General features: G+C 36.2%; 1 protein-coding gene across 1 annotated transcript in view; it reads right to left on the bottom strand.

Moving 5' to 3' along the window:
* EPHA10 (EPH receptor A10) overlaps nucleotides 1-27,366 on the bottom strand; it is a 1,221,975-nt gene that overhangs the window by 1,074,026 nt on the left and 120,583 nt on the right. Inside the window, exons 2-3 of the mRNA XM_073665886.1 lie at nucleotides 8,724-8,788; nucleotides 4,539-5,208 (exon numbers count right to left, since the gene is read on the bottom strand). Coding sequence (XP_073521987.1) covers nucleotides 4,539-5,208; nucleotides 8,724-8,788 — 735 coding nt within the window. The remainder of the gene's footprint in view (nucleotides 1-4,538; nucleotides 5,209-8,723; nucleotides 8,789-27,366) is intronic.

Raw genomic sequence — 27,366 nt, 5'->3', positions numbered from 1 at the left:
CTTCTCAGATAGACGCCATTCTCACATATATAGCATAAGGAACAGAAAGCAGTAAGGTGTCATTTATAAAGTTTTATATTAATTATTAATAGTCAAGTCTGACATAAATAATTAACATTGGAAAATCCCCTTTAACATATCGGAGCCAGCTTCAACATTGGCTTTGGAGTCCCCCTTTAACAGTGATGCGCTGTCTACAAATAATTTATTGCCTTCTTCGTTCGATATCCAAGCAACATTTTCATCGTAACTAGTCAGCACCAGATTACCTACTGAGATTATGAAAATCAAAGCATCCGGATTGGCTTAAGACAGAGAAGAAGCAAAAATGACACAAACTACACCTTTCCTGATCTTTGTATTCTATTAATCAGATTTAAAAGGATGAATTCAAATACTGAAAAATCGTCGACAAATCCACTTCTTGAGCCAAGACCATGTTCATATTCACCTCAGATATGAACCAAGTTATCTTTTCTGTAGGTCACAAACCTCTGCAATAGCATTCTCTTTCTATTTGCTCTAATGCTATTGTTTAAGAAGCCTTCTTTAGTCACATATGATAACTGGGAGAATATATTTCCTTATTTATTATGATTTTCTTAAAAATATTAACAAAATGACACAGACTTTTTAATATGTTTGGATCATGGAATAAGACCATTTATTTTTAAATGTGAAAAAAATAAAGACAAATTTTGTACACAGGAATTTTTTTTCCATTCTGTTTTAGCTCATTGTGAGAGAATTGGTGACTAAAATTACAATTCCAATATTGATTTTACCATGTAGGGTTATGACCACAGCTGGGAACTTTCTAAAAAAGTTGACCTTGAGATGATGCCATATAAATACTAGAAATACTAAGTGCCAGAACTCAGTTTGTCATTGCATTGCTTGAACAGTGTTCACTTAATGGTGTTTTGTGGTTTTTAAACATTTGATAGCCTATCCGCACCACTTCAACTGTTTGAAAGGGCTCTGGTGCCCACAAAAGTTCGACTCACATTGTTGTTATATTGATAGCTACTGTATATTAAGATTTTACCATTATTTGTAATATACCCTTAAACACTTTTAAGATATCACAATGTTATGCCCCGAAATATGCTTCATCTACACTATCATGACAAAGTCAGCTCTATTACATGAGTGTTAAGAGATAAAACAACTGCATATTAAATTATATTACTCAGAGAAATAATAGTTTAAAATAATATACTCATTAAATATAAATGAAAATTTCAGTATCTCATCCAGTCTGGAAAATATATGTTCTAATAATTTGGTGATGTGTATGATATATAACAGAGAATTACCTATTGTTTAAATGAAACTAATGCGTTATATGTATTGAAAAAATCTTGGCATTTTTCACATCACAATCTTTATTAAAAAATATCAAAATTACAAATTTTGAACTTTGCACAAATCAGTTGGGGCTATTTTAGACTTACTTCCTGTCTTTTCAAGAAGAGTTTACAGCAGTTTAATTATCAGCAGAGGCAGGATTACAATATTAGGCAACACCTCTATACACAGCTGATACCACAGGATCCACCAATCACTATAGGCGATGTCACACCTGACTCTGCTCCCCTTACCTCCACAATGACCTTTGGACTTGCTCATATAAGATAGGGTCACAGTCTGTTCTAATTTACATGTGAATTTCCTGAATCTACTGGAAGTTGAAGTTTAAAAATGCCCCAGTGACCAGTGTGTAAACTACAAGATTTCTATATTTCATTTTTAATACAGATTGTGTTAAGAAATAAAAACATTGTCAAAACTATTTAAAAAAATACATTTAGCATAAACAATTTGTCATTTTCTAAAGATGGCTTGCTTTCAATAAAATTGGGAAATGGGACACTTGTCTACATGGGCAACAATTTAATGGGCACGCGTAAAAACTAGTACAATCAATAAGCGGAGCTGTTATCAATATAATCAAGCTGTCAAGCTTTTATGTGTCTTAAAATAAATATTGGATATAAATATTTTTGGAATAATTTCAAATGTGAGGCCGCATAATATAATTATAATACAACCAAAAACCCTGAGTCTCCTGGTCAAACTCTAAGAGTTCCAAGGTAGGGTCATAACAAAATGAATTACTTATGTTAATAAAGGCAAGTCAACAAATAGAGGACAAACATGCCTGTCAGAGGTTGTCTGAAGATCTGATTGCAACTGAGGTAGAGTCAATTAACAACAGGACTGAGTTCATAATCAATGATCATAAACATAAACCTGATTGAGAGACTAAAGTTTCAATTCACTACTTGAAAGCAGTACTTGCATATGTATTTTACTAGACGTTATCAATAATCAATAAATTATGCTTACATGAATTGAATGCAACACAACAAAAATCACATTACCTATAAATACATTCCAAATTCTAAAGACTATGTACATCGCTACTAAGTGTAAGGTTGAGTTACCTATATTGTCACTAGTATTACTATTAGAAAACATATGCATTTTTATGATAGATATTAAAGTACAGTTTTATCTTGGAACCACTTTAAAGAAATTATTTGGGAGTTGGTAAATCCATAATACAAACTTATATTCAAAAAGGTCAACTGGGGTGTATGATATGTAATCATTTCTATTATTTATTTATTTTATTTAACTAGTTCCAATACTTTTACCTTTTATTTAACTAGGTCCAATTCACTTATATAAAGCTCCAGTCAGTATAAATATAGATACAAATTTGTTGTATAGTTAAAGGTAACCTGTCATTAGATTCATGTGGCCTGAACCACGATCAGCAAGAATCACACAATGGCTGCACGACTATAGCCAGGTGTATTTACTATGAAACGCTGCAGTATTTTAGTGTAGGAATACTTTGAAAAGCCAGCCAGAAACTATAGGGAGAAACCGGACTAGTCCAAGGCAGATGCCCGGTCGGCTTCTACCCGTCCCACTTGAGTTGATCGATAGATCTCTCACTCTGTGTGTACACAATAAGAGATCTGCCAGTCAGAAACATTGGATCAGGAAGAAGCTACCCAGGGGCCATTTTCTTAGATAAGTCATCTAATACGCATAGTCACTAGATGTCTTTTCAAAGTATGCTTTGTCTAAACTGTCTCAGCATTTCAGAGCAAAATATACTTTGTTGTAATTATTCAGCCGTACTCTGGTTCATGATGCCTATGATTGAGGCAACATGAAATAATGACAGGTTTCCTTTAAAAGATACATTTTTTTCTTCATGCAGTCGCCATTAGAGGGAGCTGAGGAGCTTTCTGAATATTGTTTTTACATTTAACTTAATGATAAAACTGTATGCATTACGCTCCCTCTGATGATCAACTCCTGCACTTCAACCTGGATTTCGATTTTAAATCTTTAAGATGTATTGAGTTTCAACAGCTTTAAAGATACATTAAAAAATTCATCTGTATAGAATGTGGAATCAAGCAACGATATGGTGTTAAAAGATCGGTATGTACTTAACGACTATGGAGAACTAAACCATTGCTACAATTTCCTTGCAGTTCAGTCAGGAGACTAATGGTTACATACATAAGACTGACAGGTCTACATGGATACTTTTGGGATAATTAGTTTGCCAAAATACACATACTAGCTAAAGGAAGTAATTTCTTACACATTATTCTGTTGAATTGCTATTTATGCATTTCCCAATATTTCCAAACATTTTCTTAAGTGGCTCTGAGATGGACACTTGCAATAGGCATATCATTAGGATCTACTAGCTAACTTTTCAATACTTTCATTTTTTAAACATGAAATTCCAACAGTTTTTAAAAATGCATGATATGAGGTATAACAGGCGTGTACATACCCGATCAATTAAATAAGCAAGAAACATTCTACTGCTGACTGGCAGGGCTGGCACTTCACCTACCTGGCTATTTGGCTGGGCACAATGAGAAGGGGCATATTTTTCTACATTCTGAAACCCTGCAGGCTGAATTTTCTCACATACTCGAAAGAACAGTATGTAGCAATTTACAAAAATAAGGCCATAATACTAGAAAGCAACAGTACAATAAATATAGAAAAGGCATAACTACCAATTAAGGGAGAGGTAGTTTAACAGTGGGTGCTTTATCTAACAACATTTTCCATCCAGCTTGCAGAATGCATTTTAATTGTCCAACATAATAAGGCAATTGTTGTCAGCTTATTTGCAATAACATTACTATGGTAATACTAGATTTAGCTACAAAGTACAGAAGATATCTTGGCATGAGACAAAAATATGCTACAGAACAACATGCCCCTGTTTGTATGCCCTATCATAGCTGCCTCTAAGTGATGTTAATGTAGATGTAATGATGCAAAGTATTATTAATCGCCACTACCATACAGAGCAGATGTATTCGGTAGTAAATAATCAGTTTTACAAGCTAATTTAACTTTATAGACGATAAATCAACTACCAAAGTTTAACATTCACTTGCAATTTGTCTCTTGTAATAGAATCACATTTAACACAATTAAGTATTAATCAAGCAAATCTATAGAGACTGTAAACTGAGTTTTACCTGTACAGCTACCTTCCTTTTCTTCAAAGCCAGCACTACAAGTACATTTTCCAATAGGGACCAGCCATTCCCCCTCTGCACTGCAATGCATCCTGGGTGGGTTATCCAAGTCTATTTCAGAATTATTTACGCAAGTCCCCCTAACTTCCACTAGAGTTGAGAAGGCGGCCTCTGCCACTGTGTCCGGAAAGACTGCAAGGTTTTGCACTGTAGAGAGGCATTTTTTATAATAGACACGCACAGAGACAAGGGCAACACAGGCCCCTACATCCTGAAATCCCAAATGGAAGCCTCTCTTGTTAAGATGCCCAATCTCTCTGACTTCTGTATTCAACTTCATTTTGCGTTCTCCCAGATCCCCTTGGGTGAAACTCTCATCGGCTGCTATGGTATCAATTTTAACATATTTGCTCTCCTTGATGTTTTTCCCCAGATCATAATCAGATTCAATGTAATAAAGATTAAATGTCTCCTTGCATGTCCCCACTACTCCAGGAATGCTGTTACAGTCCCTTAGAGTAAACTTCAGCTCAATAAAAATCCTTTGTCCATTGCGTCTTAAGATCCAGCCGGTCTGCAGCCAGTTGTTCTGACTGGGCTCCATTACGTTACATACTTGATAAGTACGAATGGGTTTGTAATTCTCATCGACACCACTAATTTCTTCCCACTAGGGTAAAAATAAGAGAAAAAGACAATGTGTTAATTCCATTTTTATCCTTTTCTATGTTGGTGCAGAATAACCTTATTTATAATTGATAGGTTTACAATAGATTCCAAATTTTGTTCGAATTATCATCTAACGGCACTTGATCTTAGTGAAATCACTTACAGTACATCATCCGTCAACAGTATAAAACACTGATGACTCATAAGGTCATTATAGGAAGCATAAATTATGAACCAGTGTGCTAAGGATTAGCATTTCATTTCATACTGTGTAAGGGCAAGCTTTCATTTCTGCTTAAATCACTGCTATCGCAAAGACCGCATGACAAATACCTTAACATTTTACTCTTTTAATGGAAAAGTCTCACCGTTCTAAAATAAATAAAATTGTTTAATGATCAAGCAGGATTTCTTAATATCTTAAGACCTATTCCTTTCTAAGTTAACTTTTTTACAATGATCCTCAATGAAGACTATTTATAAAAACCATAAAACGAGGGTAGGGGCGCTGGTAGGTATATCTTTTGTGTCAGCAGCCAATAGGACAACTATCACAAGGTGTCAAAGGAAATACTGGAAAAATGATGATAGATATTTGCACTAGGCTAATAGACTGGATTAGGTCACAAAAATGAATGAAATTTTATACTTCCAGCCTATACATTCCTACCTCTTCATTTTTGTGCCCTAATCTAATCTATTAGCCTAGCGCGAATATCTATCATTATTTATAAAAACTCTACACACTATAGCAGATAGCGATTCCAGAAAGTCTTTTCTATGGAGGCAATGTGTTTCTTTCATTTTAAACAGTTTTTAAGGTTTCATACGAAAATGGAGAGAACACTAGTTATGTATTAGGATAACAAAATATACATTCCCTACCTGTGGAAGTACTTGCCACTCCAATGCCACCACTCTACTTCTCTCTGAAGATCATTGTTGACAGGGCTGCAGCAGCTGAAGTAGAGTTTAGAACATATGACCAATTCAGCCAATCACAGGACTTCACGACTAACCTCAGTGATTGGCTGCAGTGATCATGAAGTCAGATAACCACGGGGAGCAAAGGAGAGGTGGCATTGAAACAGCAAATGCTCCAACAGATAGGCAAACTTCATTTTTATAAAATAGCATTTTTCCTAAGTTGCAGAATGTGAAACTGGACAACCCCTTTAAAGGAAGTCTCTTGCTACAGACAACCCCATCTATGTGATTCTGGGTTGCCTAGTAGTATATACATTTCAGACAATGGTTGCCTTCATGAGACAAACGCTCAATGTTGACCAACACTGATATGCTAAATTCTTGGTCTACCTCTTATAAAGTGTACATTCTTTGTAACCTTCTCACAAAGAAATAAAAAATAGTCACGTACTATGAGGTCAAAATCCTTTCCACAATAAAATACTGTCTTCATTTATACTGATCCTGTCCCTGTCCAGTATTCTATAAAATGTTCTCCCTAGAGAATACCTCCTACTGATCTCTATGTATACCCTGGAGGCATCTCAAAGTATTTGTCATAACCTTCTGTCTGCTTAGACTATAAAAAGAAGCTTATCCTGAGAGGAAGAGATTCAAGAGCAGCTCAGGTTCATCCAGGTTAATGGTGACAAGTACAAGCAGAGCTGCACGGATTGACAGAGCTCAGTGCAACCAGGAAATTTAACTGTACACATTTTGACTTGTGGTTGTTCTTTGATATTAGGCTCAACTATACATTTTAAAACATCATTTTTAATTATACTATAAATCATGATGCAATTGAAGATATAACTGCAGGAATAATCATCATGCAAGAGAAGATGAACAAATTCTAAAATATATTAGAAATCAGTGTGGAATACTGTAAAATTGCCTTAGTCTGGCAGATGATGGGCCCCCAAAAAACTTTTTTAAGTACTATATCCACAAAAAAAGTTTAAATTGCTATTTTCTTATCAGATGCATCCCATAATGGCCCTTATTGGATACTTCCCACAATACATCCCACAATTGCTAATTTTAATACCAGATAAATCACAATGCTTCATTTTGTATCCCATACACTACAGCTAAGACATTTTAGGATTAGACCAGATGTGAAAAATATGTTTCTGATAATAATTTAGTTGCAAATCCATTGCAAATTTAGAACTTATTCTGAGAAAAATCTATATGTGTTACATGCAGACTTTGTTACAGGTTTGGCTGAAAAATTTCGAACAACTTCACCTGATGCTTTGCAAAGGGAAAAATCCACAAAGGGAAGATCTGCAGGTTTTTTGTTAGTTAATGAACATGCCTCACATATTAAAATTTGCATCATGTTCATATTTCCATGAAGTTTTCATGGTATTAGGATATTTGAAACTCCATATGTATTGTACTGCAAATTGATGTGGATCTATAGTGTGCAGATTCCATATTGTAAATCCACAGCAATTCCGCCACAAAATAGTAGCAGAAGACAGATATCTGTTTCATCTTTCTATACTTTCAAGTAGATCTAACCAGAAACAGTACCACTCCAAATGAATAGTATTAAAGGTATGATCTGATATCTAAAATGTCCTTTCTAAATATCTAGTTTTACACTCTAATCACTTTTGTAATTAGCTTTATTGTACAATATCCTACACTTCTCTCTATCCTGCTATCTCCTAAATCTGTTTTTTTTTTTACTTCACTCCTTTCGTTTGAGGGCAATTTCAAATAGGATGTCACAGGAAGCTAGTGCTGCACTCACTTTTCTGCAGCATCTAATCCATCTCCTAGAGCAGGATGTCAACTTACTACAGTTTTTTGCATTGCCACCCTCTGAAAGTGTTTTTGATCCATAGCGATAGAAGCTGTGGGAGATGTGAGTGCAGCATTGAAGCTCTGGTTCTATCTACACCCCACAATGACATCTTCACTTACAGCTCGAAGCTGCAGCGGCAATAGCAGAATGTTAGTGCTGCACTAACCTCTTCCGTAGATTCTATCACCATGACCATGGATCCAGGACACCTTCAGAAGGCAGTGATGCAATAAACTGTAGCAAGTAACTACAGCATAGCTCCTTGATGAAGTTCTGTTCCAGGGGGCAAAAGATTCTGCAAGCAAGTGAGTGCAGCCTCAGCCTTCTGTGACATTCTGTTTGAGACTCCTCTCAAATAAAATGTCACAGGAAGAGAAGTAAAATAAAAACACATTCAAAGTTTAACTAGATAGGGAGAATTGTAGGGTATTGTATAAGAAATCTAATTTCACAAAAGTGTTTAGGGTGTAAAGATAGATATTTAGAAAATACATTTTAGGTACTGGTCCACTCTTTTAAGATGCAATGCTTGACAAGGATGGCAGTGATGGCAAAAAAACAAAAATTTAAATATTTTTGATTTGACATTTTTAATGTTAACTGTTGCAAAACAAATTACCTTTTCAACACTTATGTGAATCTGTGCATACTACCAGCTCTGATTTTTAAAATAAACATATCAAAATAGTCCATAGACTATCTGCTATATTATTAATTAATTAGTCACTTACTCCATTGGAAGGGTGTGAAGTCCAACCAAGCTCTGCCTGCGATTCTTTGGAGTCCAAAAGAATAACTGAAATAAAACAGATTTGAGGAATTGACAAAATGTAAATCATATTTTAGAACATGTTTTAAAGGGACAAACTTTTGATATTGAGAATTTTTTTAATAATGTAGACAAAATATATCTGTGTCTACCATGAAAAATCTTTAGTATATTTCATTACAAAGCATTAACAATTACTGAAATAGTAGAAAAATATGAAAAAAATACATAAATTACTTAAAAACTTTTCAAGGATACTAAAATAATTGCATATTTTAGATATTATTACATCACTCCCACAGGTATAGATAAATCACTCGAATTTGACAGGGCAATTCAATATACATAAAAGTAATGCTATGCAAATTGAATGCTCCTCTCTGTGTTTTTTTCAGACCTCAGAGCATAATAAACATAGCATGTAGATAAAATAAATTCATACTCACCTCACAGCTTACATGTTCTGCCATAAGGTCCACCAAGCCGATTTTTTTGCCTTCCTCCATAGTGTGCATCCCTCATCGGCCTACTTCACTCTGATTAGGCCTCTAATGACACTGTATTTCATGTCATCTTTGCGCACATTGTATTGTCATGATGTTACAACATGCACAGCAAGGGCACAGGGAACAGTGACATCAGAGGCTTAATTCGCGCTAAAAGCCCTGGAGCAGAGTGCAGAGGACCGAAGAGGATGCATGTGATGGGGGAAGGTAAAAATAAGATGTACAGAGGACTGAACTGCTGGGTGGTGAGGTAAGGATTATGTTTCTTACTCTTTTGCCAGTCAGATCAGCATAGCAAATTGGAAAAAATTTGGATTGGATTTTAAAGAGTCCAAATTATTGTAAAATTCAAGGAGAATGTGATTTTACTTCAACAAATTCGCTCATCTGTAGTATAGGGTGATAAAATTATTCAGAATCACAATTGGGACTTTTTACCTTCCTCTAACCATCCATATACGAGAAAGGTTAAATGGGTTTTCTGAGATTTTATATTGAAGACCTACCTTTAGGATAGGCTATAGATTCTAGATCTTTAGGGGTTTGACTCTAGGAAATATGGCACATTAGCTTTTAAGGTTATAATTCCACTTAAGTAACTATATAACTAAGAAAAAAGTAAATTCTAAGTTATTCTAAAATATAGCATCAATGTGAACTTGTACTTTAAAGATGAATATTGAAAATGTAATGTGTAGAGTAGGTAAACACGTAGCGGTGATAACAGTTCAACGTGAGATCTGACCTCATACTTTTATCTTTTGTGTTGTAGACAGTAGAATAAAAATCTAAATTTAAATCTGAAAGTAAGATCACTTGCAGGTAGCTCTATTATGGTGAGCGAAGTGCTTCGTACAGAGAGCGTGTTATCTAACAAAGAAATTATTAACCATAAAATATTCTAAACACAGCCTCCTAGATTGTAGGCTATTTTGCACCTCACTGGTTGCAAATGACACCTCACCGAGCATACCTCTTTTACTGTTCAGAATTCATATTCTCTCTATCTCACAGATTATACACAAAAAGGAAATACAACATCTTCTTTTATTGCACTAATGAGATATGGATTGTTTGCTTAGCTCCCGTCTAGCTATGCCTCATCTTGACAGAAGAACCATGTAAGTTCTAAGTAAGCAATAAAGCAGGAGGGATGCTCCCTGTGTGCTCAGGATGGTTTCAGTCAATGCATCTATAGAAGAAAAAGCCTTTCAAAGAATACACAATTTCATCCATTATTAAGATAGGCTCCGTGTCTGCTGCAAAAGACTAATAAGCAGAGTATGCTGTATTACATCAAATCTATAATAGACTAGGGCAGGACCTATCTGATTTTTGAGTTTGCAGCTCGGGTAAACATTTTATACATATTTTCTAGCATGCTAGATTAAATCGAAAAATAAAATGACGTCTTTTGCAAGTATAGCGATTTACAAGGAAAAATGAGATAGTATATTTATATCCACAAGCAAATAGTGATGAAAAAATAACGGTTCTCAACGTTTGACATTGACATTCTGCATAGATAGCAACCTCTCAATTTCAATAATACCATAATAAAATACACACGTAACACATTTGTGGGCCATCGAAACGACTAGTAACATTCGCAATGAAGAACAATGAAGTGACATAGAGTAGTTATTCACATATAATGCACATATACTGTATAACCTTCCATTATGACAAATTATAAAGATTTAAACTAATTCATTTTGTAGATAACTAGTATTGGATAAACTCGCAAGTGTCATTTATTAGCTTGTTTTGCCAACTTTCTGGACCATAGAATATGATGGAAGAAGAATTATATTTGTCATATATAAACCTCAGAGCTGTTTAATCAATATTATATGGTATCTTCTCAGCTGGAGTATGAAACAAATTACTGATGATGATATCTATATAATGCATGTACACATTGACTTTTGTTCCCAACTTGTCTCTCAGTGAGTAGCCTTTCCTCTATAGCAAATAATAATGAAATCACTTGAGAAAAAGATGGCAGAAGAAAACTCAATAACATCACTCTACAGCATTAGAGAAATATTAATTACAATATTATTATGTAGTCTGTACTTTTACAGAGCATAGTTTGAAATATTACTGCATTAACTTGTGGTTGCTTGTTTTGAACAATCTTTTTTTGTTAGAAAGACCTTTTGATATTAAGCTAATTACATAACTCATTTAATGCATTTCATCATATATTGGAAAGGTAAACATTTTGGGACACAGAATCCATTGTCACAAAACATTATTCCAAAGGTAAAGTCTCTGTGAAAACCCAATGTGAGGGAGACAGAGAAGCTTTACTTGAAGAGTCCAGCACCATGGAGAGCAATAGCACATGGGGAGTTTCAGCAAGTCATTTTTCCTTATCTGACTGGTCACAGTATAGTGTTGAAAGGTTACCAATTGCTTCATCCTTTTAGGAAGAATGATTTCTTTGAGCTGGTTGAGGTTACCTTATTAAGTAGAGATATTCACCTCACCACTAACCTGTCCTGCAGCCCCTGAAGCTCATGTCCAGTCCTCCATGTCTTTTCTTTTCCTCTTCTCCTGTCATGCAGATTCTCTTTAGCCTTCTTCATTCCAGGCCCAGACTTCCAGCATGACCAACCCACAGACATCACCGTACATTGGGCTGTTACTTTGGCAATGTGCATTGTTACATTTTTATGTCACGATGTGTGCAGCACTGGGACATCTGAGACCTGGTCACACCAGAAATCCAGGTCTAGAGTAAAGAGATTAAAGAATCTGTGCGGTGTAAAAAGAAGAACGGAAGAGAACCAGACTATTGGCTGTGGAGATGGTGGGACAGGTGAGCGATAAATTCAGCATTATTTTTTTTTACACTGTTTGCCGGGCACTCTATCGTGCAGCAAGTAAAAATGGCAGCTGCAGCTGGCCACCATTTTGCTGAATTAGCAAAAAGCAAATTACTAAATATTTTCATTTTAGAAAATATGAATTTTGCTAAAATTTGATGAGATTTTAGTACCACTTAAATAAATTCACTCATTTCTATTATTAAGGCATAACAATTCAACTTACATACTAAAATCCTAGGAAAGGCTCTAAGTTATTTGACTACATAACGAAGTCTACTTCTTTCAGTGGAGCTTACATTGTCTAGGTGATGACTAAAGGATCATGGCTTATCTCATTCATCTGCCTATAAAGGTCAACTTTCTGCACCAATGGAAAGGAGACTTGGGAGAATTAACCATTTGTGCAGAAAATGGGGGGAATGCTTTGGTTTTCAGAACTAATGAGGATAGGAAAACAGTTTTATTAATTCAGCATATTGGAATTCTGATCACCCAAATTAGTCTGAACCCCCAATTACACAGAATCAATCTAATAAGATAATAAAGTTGCATGTGGCATTATTAATAAAACACTCAGCCACTATCTTTAAAAAAAAAATCAAAATTAACAAATATAATAAAGAGCCTGGCACTTTTGATGGTGAGGTAATAAAATTGAATTAGGTGTAGCCTCTGGAAAAAGTTAAATTGATTCAAAGCCCCCCTGTCATTAACTTTCTTTGTCCATTGATCCTCATCTGTGTTTCTACAGACTTCTGAGATAGAGTTAGATGAATTGAGTTTATATTATTCCAATAACAGTGTCAAACTTGTTATGGTTCATGCATGGCATTTTAGCTTAATACCAAATATAGCCCAATGAATCACACTGTTTTTGGACTATCATAAACTAATTTCTCCTAGTAACAGAATAAAAATGTTTTGGTATTTCTTTATTATTTGGATTTATAGGAAGGATAACTACTAGAGATAAGCTAACATGGCAAAATTTATATTTTTGGGAAATTCGATTCTTCCTTAAGTCATTCTCAGTGAATTGAATGTCTGTTATTAAAAATGTAAAATGTAGAAGTAATAAAAAAAAAGTTATGCTCACCTCACTGCTCACCTCACTGCTCACCTCTTAAATTCCTCACGTTTTCACTGACATATGGTCCATGAAAAACATGGGCATTTACATAGCACCATAGGATACAGTGGATACGTGTGGTATTATTGATGTAAAAAACGGATACCACACGTACTGGAAACACGGACACGTGAAGGAGGCCTAAGACTGGTGGGAAATCCGGAGCAGCAGTATTGGAGCATCACTGGTTTAAACAGGCAAGTAATTTACTAGCTTACTACTTTATTTTATCTCTGCTGATTTTTTTGTTCTATCGATCACGGACAATCCCTTTAAATAAAAGAAATCTGTGATATTATTCTAATGCTTTCAACAACAACATACGCTGCTTGTTATAAATATCTCTGATGTTTTTATTTAATAAAGCCCAAGTTCTGTTGTTGTGCAGGTTGAGGTGTGAAACTCTCTTTAGAAAGCAGATGGTGAGAAATATATCAAATTAAGATACTGAGAGAAAGATCACGTTTTCTCCATAAATAACTCCAAATACTTTTATCTTTCAGAGTTTGACTATAAAAAAGAATTTTAAAGTTTGAATTGTGATATTTCAAAACACTGTTTTACATATTTTCAAAAGTTGTCAGGTTCAGTTTTGAAATGAGCCATTTCCTAATGATTTTGCCCTCCTGAAATCAAATCTCACAATTACATTTTTTAGTTGGCTCTTGTTTCTATGATATTTATTTATTTTACTCACTTATTTAGCGCCAATAATTCCACAGCGCTTTACAGATGTCAAAGAATTTTCCTTTTACTGCTACACATTAATGCATAAAAGTTTCAGTACTTTGAAACATTATTATTTTTGCAATTGTAAAGATGCAGAATATTTTGTTATGCCAATTTTCTGATATTTATTTAGAGGAAACTCAGCTGCAATTCAAATAACTAAAAAATGTTTAAACAGTTTTGTGAAATATAAACAGTTACAGAAATTGCACTACATAATTTGATCCTTATACAGTGACAACGCTCTTTTGCTTATCTCTTGTACTCCTGCATCAGATAATCACTTACAATTGTCCAACAGTAATCTGCTAGCATAGATGAATTCCATTTTCCTCTATATCTTATCTCCATAGTTGCAATATCTTGGTGAAATCTCTCACCATGCTCGTTGCTCACTGCTCAGCAGTTTGGTGGAGAAAAGTCTAGGTGCGGATGTAAGAAATGAATCTATAAGGCCTGTTACAGCCAAGAACCTTATATATTTTGAGGAGATTTTCCACCAACTCTTCATAGTTATCTGCACTTGAGTTTCCCAAAAAATTAGTTACCACTAATGTGAATGCTACCCATGTAGCCTTTTCCTTGCCCTGCAGCAAACAGGAAAACTCCTCATCTTGAAGAAGCTTATAAGCTTATAAATCTGAGGTCCAATAAAGACTCCTTCCTTTATCTTTGCATCAGTTAACATTGGAAATTTATCAATGAGATGCTTGAATGCTTTTGCATTTTTATCCAATGCCTTTACAAATTTCTTCATTAGGCCCAACTGGATATGCGATGGTGGTAACAAAATGTTATGTGCATCAAGTGCTGGGCATTTTTATTCTCTGGCTGAAGTGAATGTTGGAGAGGCCAGTCTCTTTTATTGTAGTTGTGGAGTCACGGGGATCTTCCATGGGTATAATACTACTCAGACAACACAGGGTGAGGGTAAAACAGTGCTGAAATACTTTATTGAAACAACAAATAGACAATAACATATAGAACAGTCTAAGAAAAATACCCAAGATGGTGCAAAATTACAAAGTCTTACCCTTTAGCTGACTCATTGTAATTAGAGAAGCTGCAACTCTGGGGCTTACAGGACCGACTACCCCCACCAGTTGCACTCCGCTTTTGGCAGGCACACACAGAGAGGAGGTAACAACAAGCTTAGGAAGCTGACAGACCATTGAGGCAAGTATCCAGGTGACCGGATAGTCCCAACCTAGCTTCTGCAAACGTATCTATGGGTCCTGGCAACCGGATGGTCCCAACCTCGCTTCTCCGAATGTCTCCATGGAATAAGGTAACCAGATAGTCCCAACCTGACTTCTCCAAACATACTCATGGGGTTATGTGACTGAAAGGTAATAATCCTGGCTTCCCAAAACATCTCCATGGGGCCTGGTGATGGGATGCTCCAAACCTGGCTTCTCCAAACATGTCCATCGGGCCAGGTGACCGGAGGTTCACAATCCTGGCTTCCCCAAACATATACATGGGTTCCAGTGATGATCAATGAAGCAGATCTGTGTTCTTCCAGCTGAGGCTGTGGTCCCCTAAGCTGACATACTGTAGAGTCAAATCTGTGTCCCTCTTGATGGAGCCATGTGTCCTGGTTGCTGTTCTGAAGAGGCTCTCTTGGCTGTGATTTTGTAAAATCTCTCTCAGAATTATAGAGGTCCTTCTTATATCCACATCTGTGGTTCATGTCATCATTCACAGATTGGGGGTGTGGTGGTAGGGGCTCATCTCTCATTGTTTAAGCATTTAATCAATCTGCATAGTTCATTCTTCTCTGTTTTGCTGGTTAACAAGCCACAGGGCTCACATAATGGTCAATTAACATATTTAGCAAACATCCAATGTTCAATGACCATGCGTCCCCGTCTTGCAAAGTTAGCAGACAACATGTAAATATCAACTGAAGTGTCAATATCCAGGCTTATTCAAACAATAGTGTGTTTTTCTTGAACAGCCAAAGAAAAATACATAAATGCTAATGTCAACATTAAGATAATAGCGTTTCCTGGCCTACTGAATTTACATCTGGATAATTAAGATTAAATGCTGTGTCGTCACAGTAGTGATTTTCTCTTGTACAACTATATCACTTAAAAAGAAAGCAGCAGTAGCTTGTGAATCCACCCTGGAGAGTAAGCAAGAGGGCAACCACCTTTAAGTCACCACAGAGGGGCCATAAATGTTTGTCATAGTTCTGACACCTCAACAGCTGTTTCATATTGACATAGATTTTCTATGTCGATTGCATAACCAACTAGAATTGAAGGTAGCACATTGCCATTATGCAGCAAGATGGCTTTTAGGTTTGTTTTGGATGAATTGATGAATAGCCTCCATTCCTCTAGATTATGACTTATCTTCAGAGCTTCCATTAAACTGTTGATGTTGTTGCATGCCACTAGATCGCCGTCCATGAAGAAGTATTGGACAAGATCATGGTTGTGGAACAAATAAATCCGAACATGGCCAACTAGGAGATTCTACTGTTGTAGCCTGGAACTTAAGAGCTCAGCCTTACTCTTGGCAGATTTAAATCTCTAATAAGATTGTTCAGTTCACTTTGTGTTTTAAGGTGTGGTTCAGTTGAAGTTGCTGACAGAAAGTTGTGAGAGGAAGATGCTTCATGACACCAAAAGTCCTCTTCTTCCTCTCTTGATTAGATTGAAAATGTTTCTGGTACTTTTGGAACCAGCAGTTCTTTTGTATTTGGTACTGGGCGTATTGCAGATGGAATGTTTGGATATTGTAAAGTCCACTTCTTCCTTGAAACTCCTTTCCTAATAGGGGACACCATGCAGAAATAGAAATTGGTAGTGTGATTGGTAGGATCCCTCCAGATCATTGGAACTGCAAAAGGCATAGATTGCTTCTTCCCATGCAACAATTGGGTAAAATGTGATGCACATGTATTGCATCATATGTGTGGAGCCCAACTTTTGTCCTGATCTCATATTCTGCAGACAAAATATAAGTTGTAGCCTATCATTATCATGGTAGTCAAGTTAAAAGTGACTTCTCCGCATATGTGGCAAAAACTATTCACTTTATTGATGCAAGAACGAGGCACATCTGAAAAAACATATAGAAACATGTCAACATGTTAAGAAACTAAGCTAAGAAATCCTAAAACTGTATACCTTACACAGAGAGCATTTATAAAGGTAGGTGATGAAACTGCAATTAGGATTACGTCGTCATAGCTGAGTTGGCATTTTTTGATTGCTCACCCTAAGATGATAGAACACTGAAGGCTCAATTACACTAAATAATCAATGTAATAGACTAGCTACTAACAATGAAATGACGATGATGATGATGAAATAATAAAGATGCAAATTTTCTATAACCCTACATGAAAGGTGTCATAAGTAATTACAACCTTCTCTGGATCTTGAAAATTAGAGTCAATCAACAAATTTAAGCATCATATTCCTTTTCAGCACCACAAAATTAGTTAGGTTCAACTGTTTTAATCTCGGAACCAATTTGGCTGTAGAACAGTGATATACTGTTATTAAGATTTTTTTGCGTATTCAATTGAGAATATTCAGCACTTAGTAATGGTATAATACCCATAACTTTTTTATGCCCCCTTTTTTTCATAAAAAAAAAAATACAGCAGAAATTACAATGTGTATTTTATACATTTTTAACATGTTTTGGTGTCTTTTCTGTGCTTTTTTTATCTCCACGTGGAAAAACTGCAGAAAATTGCATTTATTTTTAAAGAAAACATCACAGACTTAAAACATTTGGAAAAATATATACCATGTGTATGAGATTTTAGAAATCTTATTCATTTTGCTGTTACTGCAAAATGCAGTTTTTCCAAACTAATAAAAACATGGAGAAAAAAAACTTAAAAATGCTAATTATGAACCATCCCTAAGTCTAAAGCCAATGCATTGCCTATTTAGCACATTTGATAGCTCAGTCACTTTTAGAGTTGGTGAGAATTGGGACAATGGCAGAAGAAATGAATTCTATAAGTAAAAGGAAGTTCCAGCACCTATAGTGCTGACAAATAGGTTTATAAAGCAGAACTTCTCACTCAAAAAGAATGGATGACAAGTTATATCACATGAGAATTGGAATAGGTGGTCAATATATTGGATTAACATGTTCACTAAAACCAGTTTCAGTTTTTGTGGAGAAGCTTTTCTACAGGGTGCATGTGAAAAGAAAGATATGATTTAAAGACAGAAACCTACATATTATATAATATGATTTATTAACCACATGCTTCACTAAGATGGCTGTAATTGCCAGATGCTTCTCTTAATTGCTAGATTATTTGCATAATAATATACTAGTGTTTCCCCAGATAACATGCCAGTAATTTCCTACTAAATATAGTAAAAAATAATGCTAATTTGTTGATGAACAGACTTATTCACTTTTTTGTACTACCATGATATCGCTAAGGGGAAATTGAAAAAAAAAACAAGGACGAAAGAAATTTCTTCTTATCAGTAGTGTTCTATATAAACTTATACGTGTGTGCAGTGGTGAATAAAGTATAAAACATAAAGTCAATAAAATATACTTACAAATGTATGAATAAAGTGAATAAAATATATTTTTATATGCAGTGATGAACAGTGTTCGATATATTCTTATGTATGCAGTGTTGAATAAAAGTTTGTGAACCCTTCAGAAGTTTTCAAATTTCTATATAAATTTAATCTAACACTATATCAGAATTTTACACAAGTCCTAAAGTGCAACCTCAATTCCAAAAAGTTGGGACACTGTGTAAAATGTGAAGAAAACAAGAATGCAATGATTTGTGAATCTCTTATAGCCAGATTTTATTCCCAACAGAATGTAGAACACAGATCAGAAATTGAAAGTTGAAGGTTCTAAAAACCTTTATATAATGCTCAGCATTGATGGTGGCTTTGTGAGATGAGTATGCTGCCCATGTTATAGGCACTAATGCAGCCTCCTTTCATGCAGGGTTTTGAACTGTGCACATATAACAGCAAGGTGGATAGTCCCTCTCTTCTTGAATCCGCAGGATATGACATCCATGCTTTCCATAGAAAAACTCAAATTTTGATTAATCTGATCACAGAACAGTTTTCCTTTTTAACTCAGTCTATTTTAAATAAGCATTGACCCAAAGAAGACAGCAGTGTTTTTGGATTTTGTTGATGTTTGGCTTCTTCATTGCATGATAGCACTTTAACTTTCATTTGTGAATTGCACTGCAATATATGTGCACAGTCAGTGATTTCTGGAAGTATTCTTAAGCCCATGCAGTGATTTACATGACCAAATCATGACTGATTTTAATACTGTGCTGCCTAAGGACCCATAAATCATGAACACCCAATATTGACTTGTCCCTTGTGCACATGGATTTCTCTGGAATTTCTGAATATTTTGATGCTATTATGTACTAAACACACAGCTAAAACAGCCAAGAATGGCTAAGAGCAAAGCATTGGGTTATTCTGAAGTGGCCTTCAATGAGCCCTGATCTAAATCATATTGCACATCTGTGGAAGCAATGTCTGATTTTCATTAGTTGATATTCAGTAAATTTAGATTGAAAATTACTTTTGTCAGTTTCAAGTTATTTCAGTGACCATTGTGGGTTTTTCTTGCTTTAACAGAGGGGTATTAACAGTTTTGTCCATGTGTGTATTCTGTATTTGAGCTATTGTTTGGATTTTTATGTAAGTGTATATAATAATATGAACCTTAAAGCCAGCCATACAAAAAGATAAACTTTTTGTTGATCACTTACTCAGCCAACAGCGATATTCCTGGAAGTTACCATTAACACTTGGCTTGACTGAAAGTTCATGTTTATTTTAATATGATGAGATAAATAAGCCACCCCCATCATAATCATTGGCTGATTTTGCCAAAATCTGCGATTTAAAATGAATTTCATCTAATTTGTATGGCTAGCTGAAGACAAAGAATTAACTATGAAACAAAGAATTTGCTATGAAAGTAAGTAAGGTATGTTTTTCCAATTTTGAAAAAAATGCTAATAGAATTTACAGCATTTCATAAAACATGTCTTTCTTAATTCTGCTAACTTCCTCTGCAGATGTTCTAAATAATAATTTAAAAAAATATCCCTGGTGAGTTTTTTGCTTTTTGGTTTATGTTTTGAGAATATTTGTCAATGCTAACAGATATTTCTGTCAAGCTGTTGTTTTAAATCTTCAACATTGCAATAAATACAGATAGTTAAGAAACACATTTAAAACATAAATAAAACTACTGACAGGTTCACAAATGAGGCTTTTCACCCTTTGTAGTTCCATCTGCAGAGTATATCATCCATGCTGGTAAAGTTACAAAAGGTAAAAGATAACCAAAAATAAGCTCCTGTACACACATGTGCTTTTTTACCTTTGCTGAACATATCCAAAAATATTAAGCTTTTTTTTTAAAAACAAAACAAAAAAAAGCAAGATTTTGTGATATTCTATCTTGTGATGTACATTCTCTGTGTGCCCATGTGCAGCTACCCAGCGGTTGTTTTATGAATTAAAGCCCATGAACCATTTACCTAGCTTGTTATATTCTTGTATTGAATTTATTTAATGAATAAAATTGAGCAAATCTCAAGTTTGACTCATGCAGATTTGAAACATTTACATAGGGAGATTAAATTTACAACAAAAAAAAATTGGTGCAAATCAAATCTGCTGTGGAGGGGTTAGAAAACAAAAAAACTATTATACTCACCTCTATTTAGCCCTCTCTATACCTGTCCTACCTTTGTTGCTCCCTGTCCAGTCTTCCGGTCCTTCCTCATAGGCCTTCTGTTTATTATGGTCAATTTGAGCCCATGCGGTCACATTGGGCGCAAATGAAATCACCAGAATGTTCTATTTGATAGAATCCAAATTTTAGGGGAAATTTTTACTGAAATCTATTTTTAGCTACAATTCACTCATCTCTATGCATGAGAAATTTGAGCATAATCATTTGAACTTAACCAAATTGAAGAAATGTTAAGGTTGTAAACACCTATGAAAAAATACTAATATAGAGAGCATAATCATTAAATATAAAATCCTAAACAGACAAAGAAATCACAGACCATAAAGGAGTCAAAGCTGATACAATGATATTTTACATTTTACTCTATCATGAAAGGAATCTTTTGGCCAGGCTACTTAACCTAAAAATGTATTCACACAAATGGATACACCCAAATGGTGCTTCCTTACTGCCTTTTTTCTAGGAAACAGTGACACAGAGTCATCAAAGGTGTAATAGGGTACTTTAGGGTAACTATAGTAAATACTATCAATGTCAACTTTGCCACCTTCCTGATTTCTTATTCTTTTGCATGTTTGTCACACTTAACTGTTTCAGATCACAAAACAAATTTAAATATTAGACAAAGATAACACAAGTAAGCACAAAATGCAGTTTTTAAATGAAGGTCTTTAGTATTAAGGGGAAAAGAAGTCTAAACCTAGAGGGCCCTGTGTGAAAAAGTGATTGCGCCTAAACCTAATAACTGGATGGGCCACCCTTAGTAGCAATCAAGGATTTGCGATAACTGACAATGAGTCATTGAAAACGCTCTGGAGGAATTTTGGCCCACTTATCTATGCAAAATTTTTGTAATTCTGCCACATTGGAGGGTTTCTGAGCATGAACCGCCTTTTTAAGGTCATGCCACAGCATATCAATCAGATTAAGGTCAGGACTTTGACTAGGCCACTCCAAAGTCTTAATTTTGTTTTTCTTAAGCCATTCAGAGGTGGACTTGCTCTTGTGTTTTGGATCATTGTCCTGCTGCATAACCCAAGTGCACTTCAGCTTGAGGTGCCGAACAGGTGGCCGGACATTCTCCTTCAGGATTTTTGGTAGACAGCAGAATTCTTGGTTCCATTTACCACAGCAAGTCTTCCAGGTCCTGAAGCAGCAAAACAGCCCCGGACCATCACACTACCACCATCATATTTTACTCTTGGTATGATGTTTCTTTTCTGAAATGCTGGGTTACTTCTACGCCAGATGTAATGGGACATACACCTTCCAAAAAGTTCAACTTTTTTCACGTCAGTCCACAGAGTATTCTCCCAAAAGACTTGGCGATCATCAAGCTGTTTTCTGCTAAAACTGAGACAAGTCCTTATGTTCTTTTTGCTTAGCAGTGGTTTTCATCTTGGAACTGTGCCATGCATGCCATTTTTGCCCAGTCTCTTTCTTATCCCAAAGCTTTAGAAACGGTATAATGTCTATTACACGTATAAAGAGTGTGATCATAAATGCAGAAGATCAATAATAGCTGGAAGAAAGACGGCATCATGAGATACGAAATCTAGAAATAAGTGGGTAAATACACAGAAGTAACTAAAATAGACTCTCAAGAAATTGCCTAATCTTATTGCAGTGAAAATGTAACAGAAGGCAGACGAGCATCGGTAGACTGTCATATAGAATTGCTTTGAGACAACCTGTTTACTAACGGCCTGGAGTCATGGGGACTCGGTCTAGCAGCATGGGTGCTGTGAGGCACCAGGCCGCCCGCCCTGCTGGTGCATTGTCACTGCGGCATTGGCGCACGGCTCCGCTCCTGTTCAGGTAGGAGATGTTAGGACCCACTACGAGGTTTGCCGTGACGTGGCAGTGGGCTTCATACAGTCTGATCAGAATGATAAACTAAGAACCTCATGTTCTGTTTTATATATTTTGCCAAGGGGCATTAGATCACCGTATGTTTTTTGAGGTTCTGTCCATTCTCTTTTTCAGCTTAAAGCATGATCTGTCCTTTTTTTTGGATGTGCACTCCTCCCATTTGGCACAGGTGATTTTAATTAGCAGGAGACTGCAAAGAGGGTCTAGCCTATTTTTGCTCTCACTTGAAAGCTTGAGGAAGGTGAGTCAAAATGCTCCTTTCATGTGGTGTTGGTGCAGTGTGTCGGCCATTGTTGCTGTGATTTTGTGCTTGTGGGGCGGTACAGCCTAGAGTCATGAGGACTCGGTTTTGTAGCATGAGTGCTGTGAGGTACCAGGCCGCCTGCCGTGCATTGTCGTTGCGGCGGTGGTTGGCGCACGGCTCCGTTCCCGTTCAGGCAGGAAATGTTAGGACCCACTACGAGGTTTGCCGTGACGTGGCAGTGGGCTTCATACAGTCTGATCAGAATGTTAAACTAAAAACCTCATGTTCTGTTTTATATATTTTTGCATTAGATCAAAGTATGTTTTTGGAGGTGCTGTCCATTCTCTTTTTCAGCTGTTTACTTATATCTCATCATCAAGGCCAATCAAATTGCAGTGTATTTAAGTTGCAGTAGGCCAAATGTTCATCATGTGGTCTTCCAGGCAGGAACACTTCAGAGCTAAGCTACTGAATGATTTCACTGGGTTCAGATATGTTCCATTTCCTATAATCACAGCTACAGATATCTTAGCTATTCAGAGTAATTTGAATGTGAGCAAGAGGAGGTTTTCCTACTACAAACATGCACTTTCGGTTCATTTAGAAAGAATGTTTACATCTTTATGGACTTGAGCAAAAATGAAAGGAGAAAATAGAGAGAAACTAGTAGAAATTAACAATGATTTATGAAACTATTCTTTTGTTATGGTGTCTCAAAGCACCCATAAATGTTGTTAATCCTGCTAAACTCATCATTAATTTCTGAGTATTTCAATAAGCCTACCCTGCATCTATTCACTGCCTGCCTATATATTGGTACCCTCTGTTTTTCAAATAGAAATCTTCATGCATCAAATGTTTTGTTCACTCTTGATGAACAATTTTGAGATTAGGATCTCTCTATCACAAAGGCTTCACAAACTGTTTACGTGTTCAGCAAGTCTCAAGAAGTAAGTGGCAAATAGTATTTCTGTACTACATGATCTATCTTAGATATAATCCAACATAATTCCATAATTCCAAACAAAATGTACCTTAGTGGAGTCCCCATGTTGCCTAAAAAACTTGATGCTCCTTCTAAAGACACAGCTCATTGCTAGTAGCTTAGGCACTGCTGGAAGTCACAAAGAAACATTTCCCGAGCACCGAACATCATCACTCTTACCACTAATACTTTCTACTTGAAAAACAAACAAGAACAACACAGTTTAGAATTTCATTAAATTGTCAATACCAACTGCATGTGATTATTTACTCCAGTTTGAAGCAGAATTCTTGGATGTTGAACATCCTTTTTAACTCAAAACACTTGTAATGAGTGTAATGTTGCTTCCTTCGGGGAACCCAACTAAGCTGCATTCTGTAGTTAACATTAACCCAATTTACAATCCTATCACTTAAGGTTTTTCTCTTTGGTTATTCTCATATGTAAAATCAAATGGATAATATTGCTACCAGAACAGTATACAAATGTATCCAAAATTACCTTTCCACAGGTATAACCCCTTAGTGACTGAGACAATTTTGATCTTAATGACCAGGCCAAATTTTTTAAATCTGACCAGTGTTACTTCATGTGGCAATAATTCTAGAACGCTTTAATGTATCCCAGTAGTTCTGAGAATATTTTTTTCATGACACGTTGTATTTTATGTTAGCGTTAAATTAAGATTGATATGTTTTGCGTATATTTGTAAAAATATTGGAAATTTGGAGAAAATTTAGAAAAATTCGTAATTTTCAAACTTTCATTTTTCATATTCTTAAATCAGTAAGTGATGCTGTACAAAATAATTGATAAATAACATTTCCCATAGGTCTACTTTAAATCTGCATCACTTTTCAAATATCATTTTATTTTGTTAGGATGTTAGAGGGAAAAAAAGTTTAGCAGCAATTTGTCATCTTTACAAGAAATTTACAAAACCTGTTTCTTTAGGGCCCTATTCAATTTAAAATGGGCTCTGAGGGGCCTATATATTGGAAACTCCCAAAAAGTGATACCATTTTAAAAACACACCACTCAAATACTTCAAAACTGCTATCAGGAAATGTTTTAACCCTTTAAGTGCTATACTGGAATTAATGCAAAGTGGAATGCAAAAAAATAAATTTAAATTTTACTTCTAAAATGTAGCTTTACCCCATTTTTTTACTTTTACAAAGTATAGCATTACAAAATTGGTTACCCAGTTTCTTCTGAGTGCCCTGATATTTCACATATGGTCAGAAATTTCTGTTTGGACAACGGTAGGGCACAGAAGGGAAGGAGCACATTTGAATTTTGGACTAAAATAGATTGCGGGCACCATGTCGTATTTGCAGGGCCCCTAATGTGCCTAGACAGCTGACATCCCCCAAAGGGACCCCATTTTGGAAAATATACCCCGCAAGGATTTTATCCATGCTTATAGTGAGAAATGATGAGTGAGTACTAAAATGTTCGGGTGCTCGATGCTCGGGTCGAACAAATTGGAATGCTCGGGGGCTCGACCTGAGCAATGAGCCCAATGTAAGTCTATGGGAAACTTTAGCATTTTTCAGGCGGCTCTCCCCGGCGGTCTGCAGAGGGCCTAAAAATTGGCCAAATCGATGGGAACAGTGCTCAAATGACATGGGAACAGCATAGGGAAGACCGCTGGAAGCAATTCTGACTCCCAGATCACTTCTGTCAACAACGTTGTCAGAGGTATTACACCACTTTTACGGACTCACAGTAAAACATACAAAAACGAAACCAAAATGGATTTTCCTAGGAAATATCTCAAGGAACCTCTTTTCCAGGGTAATGACTTGTATATAAGGCAAAATAAATAGCCAAAAGCAAAAATACTCCTCCACACCTTGGGCTATGTTCACACGTAGCATTTTTGACGAATTTTTGCACTTTTGCAATGTTTTCAACCAAGACAAATGCATTCACCAGGAAATGTCATTTTAACATTTTACAACCTTACCTGGCCATGTGGTGTGTGAGACATGATCAGACACATCCTGTTTCATTTATGAAGGAGGGACTCTGAAAGTCACAAAGCCTATTTTTATTGGGCCATCAAGTGGCCTTTACTATTCTTAAAGGGCCAGCAGTTGGCCCTCGCTATTCTTAGAGAGCCATCAGCCGGCTATGCTTTTTTGTTCCCATTACTAAAGAGTGGGTCTCCTATACTGTTATTGCGTATGCAGTGAGTGGCAGGTCTGCTCAAAATTTGGATGCACCCCAATACCCCTTTGAAAATTTGGACGCACCCCAATACTACCCCTTTGAAGAGACTTAGAGGAGGGCCTCCTGAAAACAATGTTCCCATTATTAGGAAGTGGATCTCCCATACTGTTTGCCTATGCAGTGAATGCAAGGGCTGCAAAAATTTGGACCTACTCCAATGCCCCTTGGAAGAGACGTAGAGGAGGGCCTCCTGATAAAAAATGTTCTCATTATTAGGAAGTGTGTCTCCCATTGTGTTTGCCTATGCAGTGAATGCCAGGGTTGCCAAAAATTTGAAGGCACTCCAATGCCCCTTGGAAGAGACGTGGAAGTTAAAGAGACTCCAGAAAACAATGTTCCCATTATTAGGAAGTGGGTCTCCCATATTGTTGACCTATGCAGTGAATGCAAGGGCTGCCAAATATTTGGAGGCACTCCAATGCCCCTTGGAAGAGACGTAGAGGGTCTTATGAAAAAATGTTCCTATTATTAGGAAGTGGGTCTCCCACAGTGTTGGCCTATGCAGTGCATGCAAGAGTTGCCAAAAATTTGGACGCACTTCAAAGCCTTTTGAAAGAGACGTAGAGGGCCTCATGAAAAAAAGTTCCCATTATTAGGAAGTGGGTCTCCCATAGTTTTGGCCTATGCAATGAATGCAAGGACTGCCAAAAATTGAGAGGTACTCCAATGCCTCTTGGAAGAGACGTAGAGTGCCTCATGAAAAAATGTTTCCATTATTAATAAGTGGTTTTTACATAGTGTTGGCCTATGCAGTGAATGCAAGGGCTGCCAAAAAAGGGAGGCACTCCTATGCACCTTGGAAAAGACGTGGAGGAGGGCCTTCTAAAAAAATGTTCCCATTAGCAAGGAGCGGGTATGCTCATGCACAAAGTGTACGGGTTGACCAACATTTACCCCTGGGGGGTATACATGAACATACTGTATAAAATTTTTTTTTTTACGGGCATCATAAAGACCGTTTAAAAAAATTATGTTGGTGTTGCATCATGGACCACGGTCACCCTGGTGATATGATGGTGGAGGATGAGGATGAGGAGAAGGAGGAGGACAAGAGCAAATAGCCAAAATCAGGAAGCGTAAACCCTTGTGTTGGTGTGAAAAGGTGCATGGGAATACACCTCCCAAAAAAAGACACTGGATTTGAGTTTATGTTAAGCTGCTATAATTCGGTGGTGTTGAGAAGTCTGTCCCAATCCAGCCCTTGTTCATTTTTTTAAGAGTCAGCCTGTCAGCATTTTCAGTTGACAGGCGGATGTGCTTATCAGTTATAATTCCACGAGCAGCACTAAAACCCGCTCTGATAAAA

The sequence above is a fragment of the Phyllobates terribilis genome, unplaced genomic scaffold, assembly GCF_046119375.1.
Source record: "Phyllobates terribilis strain yellow unplaced genomic scaffold, ASM4611937v1 Scaffold_2__4_contigs__length_985480577, whole genome shotgun sequence".
NCBI lineage: Eukaryota > Metazoa > Chordata > Amphibia > Anura > Dendrobatidae > Phyllobates > Phyllobates terribilis.
Note: the sequence above shows the minus strand (reverse complement) of the source record. Positions and strands in the feature narration are given on the sequence as shown.